This window comes from Nansenia antarctica (assembly GCF_963989245.1).
Source record: "Nansenia antarctica genome assembly, chromosome: 7".
NCBI lineage: Eukaryota > Metazoa > Chordata > Actinopteri > Argentiniformes > Microstomatidae > Nansenia > Nansenia antarctica.
In genome coordinates this window covers 45,962,452-45,972,792 of record NC_137677.1, presented here as the reverse complement: position 1 = coordinate 45,972,792, position 10,341 = coordinate 45,962,452, and the positions used below count along the sequence as shown (strand labels likewise).

Here is a 10,341-nt window from a genome sequence, read left to right as displayed (position 1 = left end):
AGCCTCCGTTTTGTGAGAGAGGCACAAAAGGATGTGGAGACAGACAAACGCACTTGGACTCAGACATGTCTATTGTTCATCATGCATGTTTGAATAAGCTGTTTGAAGGATGGGTCATACACCGTATGTACGGCATCATGTTGACACAAAGGGAAGACAATAAGGTGTAGAGTGGCGCACTGCAGGCCCGCTAGCGTCTCTCAAAACTAATTGACAATAGCTGTACCTGTGCATGACATTGCATCACATGGCTGCTTCTTACCATCTACAGTACAGTATGTAAACCAGCAAGCTTCATGACAACAGTCATAAACAGGACATTATCAGTTTTGGCTCCCCCTCTTAACATCCTAATTAAAAACACAAGGATTAATTCCACCACGGTCACCAAATTCTCAACCAATCTTGGCAAAGTTCATGTGACACACTCACTCACACACACACACACACACACACACACACACACACACACACACAAACACATACATACATACATTCATACATACACATACACACATACTCAGACACCTAAAACTGTGACATTAATTGTTACAGAAAGCAATTCTTTGTGACAAATGGCCATGTTATGGAACACACTGTGATAAACAAACAGAAATAATGTGACACAAGCCTTCAAAGCAGGTTGAGTGGAACTAGTCAAGACATATGGGGAATGAAACGAAATTGTAAACACAGGAAAAAGAGAGCGAGTACGGGAGTGGCATTGTATTTCTGCAGGCTTAATGAAACTCCCTGTGATCTAATTGTGCAATCTGTGTACTATACATGTGATGAATTGCCATCCGAATAAAACATGCACAGAGCCACAGACCTTTGGGATGCTACTCAGAATTAAATTAAGACATTCTCAAGCAAGGCCACTTTGATGGATGACAATGATGCTGATAAAAACACATGAGCCTATCATTGCGCGTATAAATGTACATGATGTGTGACATATACGTATACATATGGGTGATCTAAAGGTCCCATTCAAACCTCACTCTATTCAACTGTCACATCATTCTATTGATGAGGACAGCAACCGTTCTGAAAATGCCAATATTGACCGTAAACACATACTAGTCCAGATTTGACAGAACAGAGCATTATTCTCCAAGCAATGTTACAACACAGCGCATTTTTCTCATTCTAAAAGAAAAGAGAGAGAAGAAACAGAGGTGCTGGACACAAATCCCATGCCCTTTCACTCCCCTCACACACCAGCTCACAGGATCAGTGGCTCCTGCAAGGTCTCTCCATGCTCCTTTAAGACGAGGACGTCGTTGGGGAATGTTACGCATCAGAGCGAGGCATTTAATGCCGGGTCCAGGTAGCAGTGAGTGGCTCATGAGCCCGCCTTCGCTTGGCAATAGAGGGGATCGTCTGAATCAAAGCACAGAGAGGTCAAAATCGCCTTTCATAGGCAAAAACGTGAAACCATGAATAATAGACCATTGTGAGACGGTGGTGTATTGATGTGTGGGCAGTAGATGTGACACCAGTCTTTCTTGACTTTCTTGAACACAAGTGACATTTATTTCACCAGAAACTGTGAAATTCAATACACAGTTCCCCTCCTTTGTGATCCAGGATCCCTGTCTCCACCCTTTGTACACATTTAGATGTACTATTAACCCAACCATGATGAGAATAAACAATGACATGTCATCTTTGCAACTTGTCCTTGACGTTTTTGCAACTGTGTGATCTGCTGGTAGGAACACTCAAAAGGCACAAAAGGTTTGCAGTTCCCCTTGACAAAGCAAAAATCTAATCGGAGTAAATGTTGTCATTCAATCATTAAAACACATAGGTCTACATTCATTGTTGACCTTCCTCGAGGAAAATTCCAATTCCTTCAAAGCCAGCAGAAATTATCACCATAACTGTGAAAGGGGGAGCTGGTGTGATACCCAAAAGGTCCCTTTGCATTCTGTCAGTAGTGCCACTGTGGGACCCCCAGGCACACGTGGCAAAGGTGAAGTGCTGAGGTAAGCCTCTCGCTTCACAAACCCTCATGCCTCACATCTTGTACAGTAGGAGTTCATCACACGCAAACACACACATACATATATAAACACACACACACACACACACACACACACCTAAAAGCAAACATGCACTCATAGGCAAACCGACAAGCAAATCGATGTTAGTGTGAAAATTACTATTTCAAACCACAAGGGGATAGGGGGTTTCATTTTTTTATGATGACGTTTCTCATTTCTGATGAGACGATTCTGTCTTCTCACTGGCAGGGCTTAATACACTTAAGCTGATTAACAGACTGATATTTGTATTATCTGGTCTCCCACGCCTACTCTCTATGTTAACTTTGAAATGTCACAATTTACTATGATTTAAATCCACAGCCCTCTGCTCCACAACTGGAGAGATGGTATCATTATGTTCTGTATGAGGGAAATTAGTAGGCATGTGCATATATGCAGCTCCTGAAACTATATTATATATACTGCATTATGGAGTGCAATGCTTACAGAAACTGCAGCAACAGAACCATATGAAGTGCATAATTGCTGTGCAACCTAACAGAAACTAATAGAATTGACCGTTTCTCAAATTTGACACAAAACGTTTAGAAAACGTTGAAAAGACGATTGTTCCTAATAAACAATGATGTCCATATTACATAGAATATAATGTGGATGAAAAGCCCAATTGGCCAACGCAACAAACCAACGTCTGATCACATAGGTGGTGGACGCGTCTGTCCCTCATTTATTTAATATAAAAGCAATTCAGTCACTTTCATGTCGGGAAGTGCTGGTTAACTTCTTTGTACATTTAGCACTGAACAAAGCACATCCAAAGGGACTGGTGGCGCGCGGCGTGAGGTGAGTTTACGCGCACGGATGTGGAGTCCGTTTAACCCTGTGTGGTAACAGCCTGGGCTATTCGTGAGCTTAGAATGATAAGGTTCTATCTCCGTTTAGAATGATAAGGTTCTATCTCCGTTTAGAATGATAAGGTTCTATCTCCGTTTAGAATGATAAGGTTCTATCTCCGTTTAGAACGATAAGGTTCTATCTCCGTTTAGAATGAGAAGGTTCTATCTCCGTTTAGAATGAGAAGGTTCTATCTCCGTTTAGGGCAGTTCAGAGATATTATTGAGCGTCAACGTTTTTACATCCCATTATGTTTTATGAGATGGAACCTTTGTATTTTATTAATTACTAACTCAAAAATGTCAACATTTTTAAAATAACACCACACAGGCATTAATAAACACCTAATGGATCAGATTATGTAAAAAACTAAATTTTGACAAAAATGGAGATAGAACCTTATAACTCTAACGTCACGATGTGTCGACTAAACAAACGAGAGGTGATTCGAGACCAATATTGCTTTTCTTGTGTAGACACAGAACAGCCAATGCGGTCGGTGGAACGAAAATAAACGTGCCAAATCGGCCTTGTATTGTTTAGTAGTATTATCATTATGAGATAAATAACCACTAAACGTGTAAACACATATTTGTGTTCATAAACATGTAGGCGTTGTAGCAAGAGAGGCCTGTAGAAAGTTTGACCGGACTAAACACTTGGAAGAAAGTGAAATCGTGTGTAGCCAAGGATATGAAGAGCTAACGAATCAATATAGAGTAGAGTTGGCTAATTAATAACATCAGCAGATGTACAGTACATCATATCATGACAGTCAAGTCGTGAGCTTAGAATGATAAGGTTCTATCTCCGTCTAGGGTATAGTTCAAAGATATTGAGCGTCAAAGTTTTTACATTCCATTATGTTCTGTGAGATGGAACCTTTGTATTTTATTAATTACTAACTCAAAAATGTCAACATTTTAAAATAACACCACACAGGCATTAATAAACACCTACTGGATCAGATTATGTTAAAAAAAACTCAATTTTGACCAAAATGGAGATAGAACCTTATAATTCTAACGTCACGAAGTCGCTCTCTCTCTTTGTGAAAACAAAAAAGGGACACGGTGGATGAAAGCCACTCCACGATCCCCGCAATTATAATGCTGTGATGCCAAGAGATCTGCCTCACGCAAATACTTGGACAGTGCGCGCAGCAAAGGCCTCTCTCTCTCTCTCTCTCTCTCTCTCTCTCTCTCTCTCTCTCTCTCTCTCTCTCTCTCTCTCTCTCTCTCTCTCTCTCTCTCTCTCTCTCTCTCTCTCTCTCTCTCTCTCTCTGCCCATCTCTCTCTCTGCCTATCTCTCTCTCTCTGTGTCTCTCTCTCTCTCTCTGCCTATCTCCCTCTCTCTCTCTTTCTCTCTGCCTGTCTCTCTCTCTCTCTCTCTCTGTCTATCTCTCTCTGTCTCTCTCTCTCTCTCTCTCTCTCTCTCGCTCTCTCTCTCTCTCTCTCTCTCTCTCTCTCTCTCTCTCTCTCTCTCTCTCTCTCTCTCTCTCTCTCTCTCTCTCTCTCTCTCTCTCTCTCTCTCTCACGTCTCGCGTTTTCAGTTCATACTACCACCGTGTGGATATCTGCACTACTCCACACGATCCCCGATGTCGTTGCAATTATGAACAATGGCTGTAACAAAAAAAACTGTAATCACAGTTAATTAATAGTCTTATACAACTATACTATGGCCTGCTGATGCTGCTACTACTAGCCTGCTAGGCCTATTACTACTACTACTACTACTACTACTACTACTACTACTACTACTACTACTACTACTACTACTACTACTACTACTACTACTACTACTACTACTACTACTACTACTACTACTACTACTACCACCACTAGGCCTACTATTATTAATATTAATAATTAATAACAAGCCTAATAAGATTGCATCACTAATGGTAGAGGCAGACAGTGCTATGTTGCTCCTAAAGCTGCTGCCTGCACGGGAATGAACAAGGAAAGTTATCTGCCGGAATCTAATGTTGTCTCTGAAAGCAAACAACACACGCACACGAACACACACACACACACACACACACACACACGCACACACACACACACACACACACACACACACACACACACACACACACACACACACACACACACACACATATATATACACACACACACATACACACACACACACACACACACACACACACACACACACACACACACACACACACACACACAGCCGCACCGACCAAATGTCCACCAACCCAACGGACGGCGCGAGAATAATAAACCCTGGGCACCTGAGCGGTGGTCCTCAGTGGGCTCCAGTGTGCCCGGGAGACGCGTGGGTCCTCAGTGGGCTCCAGTGTGCCCGGGAGACGCGTGGGACGAATATCCAATTCTCTGGATTCCCTTAAAATGCAACAGTGCCGCTCTGTGCGCGAGAGAGCTGAGAGCAATATTCTAATGTGAGATTCCTTTATGTTTCTAGACAAAAACAGTGTCAATAAATAGAAACAACACACCGTTTATTCGTTTACAAATTCTGAATTTTATGGCATTTGGGAAATAGATGGTGTCATTTATTCCCAATAATACCATGCCTTCTCTGACTTCAGGCGACGTCATATGAGGAGACGCGCACTTTGCTGCTCTTCGATAGAGGACCATTTATGTGCCAATGTAACGAAAATGAACACAAAGTGTCAAGTGTATAGCCTAGACAATGTTTCCAAACGAAATGACCAAATTCATAGGAGCTGTTTTGGAAAAATTGGACACGAGCCCTTCCACTTTCTCACTGTAGGCTACGTGCGTGCGCAAACACTTGCTCCAAACACCTTGCGCACCACACACCCGCGGGCTGTCACTCACAGGGGCTGTCAACTCTCACTCACCTGACTGCGAGGAGCTCGCTCCAAACAACACCGAAGTGAGGAGAAAGCCGAAGCAACACAGAGCAGATGCCGGCTTCATGTTTGGGGTGGCAGTTACTCCTTTGATTCACATGTCCAGTGGGCAAATTCCTTTCGGCTCGAAAAATATGAAACGTCAGCTTCAGTCAGTTTGCACACTTTTGACTCTTGGTAAATGATAACAACTCCAACTGTCCCCCGCTTAGTTTGTGTTGTCTTCCGAGTAATTATGAAAGTTCAAACCGATAGACGTGTAGTGTAGTTTTCACGGCGCGCTACACTACAGTAGCCTATGTATTGGCTTGTCAATAGTAAAGCACTGTTCATGCCATTACTCTCCGAGTTGGATACGGTGCGCAGCGAAGACTCACCATCCAGAGACACACCCCCTTACAACCCTCTCTCCTCCCACAGTCCTTCTGATTGGTCCAGGGTCCGGTTGGTTCGTTCAGACCCTCCCCCTACGGGTCAAGGAATGCTCCCATTGGCTTTTGGAAGTTGCCCAAATCCTTGAATTTGTTGCGTCGCAGCGTCGGGTCGCTTGCACCTGTCTTGAGCCCAGAGGAAACAATTATTGCTTGTCAAAATGATGCACCTGATCCGTCGGGAGACCCGAATAATTCAATAAAGGACAAGACAAGAGTTATTTTTGTGTGTGTGTTTTAATAACCAATTAATTGAATGTTTGATATGCATAATCTGTATATAATGATTTTGTCTGAAGTATATGGAACGATTTATGAAAAAAGATTTCATATTAATCTTTCTTCATATCGTGACGTTAGAATTATAAGGTTCTATCTCCATTTTTGTCAAAATTGAGTTTTTTACATAATCTGATCCATTAGGTGTTTAGTAATGCCTGTGTGGTGTTATTTTTAAGATGTTGACATTTTTGAGTTAGTAATTCATAAAATACAAAGGTTCCATCTCACAAAACATAATGGAATGTAAAAACGTTGATGCTCAATATCTCTGAACTACCCTAAACGGAGATAGAACCTTATCATTCTAAGCTCACGATATGACTAAGAATATTAATTAAATATTGATTATCAAATCATTTTCGTCATAATACATCTCTTAACTTCAAGCGACCTGAAAGTCCATGGCCAGATCAGAATGACCTCCCTCCCAATGACCTTCCACCGGAGGAGAGGGGTGAACACCTCCTGGAGTTGCAATATGCCAAAACATCTGGTCCACAAATGCAGTGTCTTACGTCCTGCGCACACATCCACCCACCCACTCATGGGAGCACACGTGCGCACACACACACACACACACACACACACACACACACACACACACACACACACACACACACACATCTTTGAAAAAATGATTAAAATACGGCAGGCCAATTATTTTCGTTTATTCCTCTTTCATATTAAGCTTGGCACCTCAATCAAACGTTAACATGTGTAGACTGACATCCTAGAACATAGGCCTATACATACTTTTGATACAATACCTTTAAAATCTATTAGCATTTAAAGTTGCCTACACTACATTTACATTGGTTCCAGTGAAGAGCACATTGTTGCTATAGTCAAAAACGTTACTTTTTAGCTTGAATTTACCTCACTTTCTTTTTCTGTAGACTACGTAGACTGACTTCACTTAAATATCTCTCATTCAGATAAATTATTTAATTAAACTGTAAGCATTTTAGGCTGCATTAATTAGTTGGTTTCCTATTGTACACTTTAAAATACATCTCCTCTTTCACATTTAATTGTCTACACAATTAAATGTGTAGACTGATCCCACTTAAGTAGCTTCTAGTGTTGATACTATGTTGATCCTATCCAGGAAATCGATCTAAACCAGCTTTTAACTGACTTTGCAAGTCCACAAAGTCTCTTTAGGAGCCGCTGTCTAATGATTGCAAGTTTGGCAGATCGGCAGTTCGAGCCCCGGCTGGCGACATGTTGAAGTGTCCTTGGGCAAGACACTGAACCCCAAATTGCTCCCAATGAGCGAGCAGGCGCCTTGCATGGTAGCTTGCCGCCATTGGTGTGTGAATGGGTGAATGAGAGGCCATTGTAAAGCGCTTTGGAATAAGGCGGTATATAAGTCAGTCCATTTAGTTTAGTATATGACTTTCTTCAAAAAATAAAACAAAGTTGAAGCATTCCAAAATTCTGAGAATAATCAGGATATATGCAATGAACCCATTATGTTTGTACAAATCAGGATAAATGCAATGAACCCATTATTATTATTATTATTATTATTTGTATTGTTCTATAACAATATGATATTTATAATATGTTGTTTCTTTGTTTATGTTGGCAGCTTCTATTCTTCCTGTAGATAATAGGGTGTGGTGACCATCCATTAGCCAAAGTCAGAATACATGTATTGACCACTTGGGCCTACAGTAAGTGTTAGACTTTTACATCGGTCACTTGTTTATTGCATCAATGATCCTTGAGCACTTCTTAAGACTTTGAATGAAATGGGGAGTTTGCAATTTTCACTTTGCTAAAAGTCAAAGGGGCTGTTTTCTGCTTGAGTGCAGAATGAATAATGCACTGAGCTGTGTGGCACTTCCTTTCCGCAACTGTAATGCTGACCTTTCACCACAGGAGGGAGTTGCAATCTCACCTCGGAGGTCACAGATGCAGCAGGGGCTGCTGAGGGTGACTCAAGCTGTTACCAACAAGTACTATGAATTTGACATTGGCACCTTATCATTTAGACACATTATTAAATAGGATTCAATGTGATGAGCATTTAATATCAGTGACCACACAAAGTGATTAAGAAATATTAAAGTGCGATCTCATATTTAATATGTTTTTGGGGAAGGCCAGAGTAATCTCAAATAGCTGTCTTTTATCGTTTTAATACCTAAAATGCAATTTAGCAGCTCCATTTATTTCCATTATATATAGATCTTAAGATGCCTCCTCTGACAGTATCTTCTTAATGCTGTCAATTAGATAATTTATTCTTAGGATTATGAAAGGGAATACAATGAGGTTCCATGTGTTTGTAGAGGATCCCCCAGTGCTGGATGTGTAGCTAATCTAATATATAACTCCCTGATTTGTTTAATGGATGAGACTTTGCTGCATGAGGCGCGCCAATAAAAACTAAGCCTCCAGAGGCCATTCCCCCTCATAATGATTCCAGACACACAATGTGAGAGTTATGAAGCAACTTTATCATACTGTATGTGTATCCTCAGTGTTTACTCCACTGGTGTCTTGCAACCAAGGCGATTCCCTTCCTGCAGCAGGAGCAAGAGCATTTATACTTTTCATACTCATGGGCTTTCAACAGTCTGCCATAATAGACCCTCATATTGCTATGGTGAGAGGAGACACCTGGTGTACTGTAGTGCATTCAGGAATGGTGGTGAGATTAGTACAACAGTACAGTTAATGAAGCCTTAAATAGACAGACGTTTCCACAGAAATGGACATCCATTTTGGAAATTGAACCTTGTACCTTTCACAAAGTTCACATTCCTTTGTAATACATATCACAATGTAATAACCAATTGTGATTCATTTAGCATAACAGGCATTTTGAGGCCTTATTTTTAGAAATCTTTTCTGCTAGTTTTTATTCAGATGTTTTAACTGCATGTTGAGAAGTGCAGGAGCTGATAGAGAGGCAGCAGGGAAGCAGGTACTGTCAACAATGACAAAACCCCACATGTGGTACAGTCATGGACAAAAATATTGGCACCCCTGCACTTCTGTCAGATAATGCACCACTTCTCCCAGAACATTGTTGCAATTACAAATTCTTTGGTATATTCATGTGTTTATTTATTTTCTTTGCATTAGAACAACACAAAAAAGCAGAGAAAGAAACCCAAATCGGATATCATTTCACACAGAACTCCAAAAATGGACCGGATAAAATGGTTGTCAAAATTCAAAATTGTCAAAACAATAAGTGTATTTCAAGCATGTAATGCTCCTTTAATTTGCATTTTAAGTTACAGCAAGTTACAGATGTTGGCAATATAGAAATCACACTTGCAATCAGTTAAAATGGAAATGTTTATTTCTTTCAACCATGTTGTGTGTCTGTGTGGACCACACTGTGCATGGAGAAACAAAAAAAACACAATTCTGAAAAAGCATGGACAATCTCAAGTCTTTTTCTGAATGTGCCCTTCAAAGAAAAGTACACGGCCCCTACAGTCAAACATGGTGGATGTTCACAGATGTTTTGGGGTTGCTTTGCTGCTTCTGGCACTGGATGCCTTGACTGTGTGCATGGTATCATGAAATCTGAAGACTACCAAAGAATATTGGAGTGCAAGGTAGGGTCCAGTGTCAGAAAACTGGGTCTCCGTCAGTGGTCATGGGTCCTCCAGCAGGACAATGACCCAAAGCACACTTCAAAATGAACCCAGAAATGGTTTAAGACAAAGCGCTGGAGAGTTCTGAAGTGGCCAGCAATGAGTCCAGATCTAAATCCCATAGAACACCTGTGGAGCGGTCTTAAAACAGCAGCTGAGAGAAGGCACCCTTTAAATGTGAGCAACCTGGAGCAGTTGGCAAAAGAAGAGAGGTCCAAAAT

The 10,341-nt window shown here is 41.1% G+C and overlaps 1 protein-coding gene across 1 annotated transcript in view; it reads right to left on the bottom strand.

Moving 5' to 3' along the window:
* The window catches only part of erbb4b (erb-b2 receptor tyrosine kinase 4b), a gene marked incomplete at both ends in the record, with an annotated part of 209,701 nt that extends 203,850 nt beyond the window's left edge, over nucleotides 1–5,851 (bottom strand). Inside the window, one exon of the mRNA XM_080535447.1 lies at nucleotides 5,773–5,851. Coding sequence (XP_080391573.1) covers nucleotides 5,773–5,851 — 79 coding nt within the window. The remainder of the gene's footprint in view (nucleotides 1–5,772) is intronic.
* Nucleotides 5,852–10,341: the final 4,490 nt, after the last annotated feature.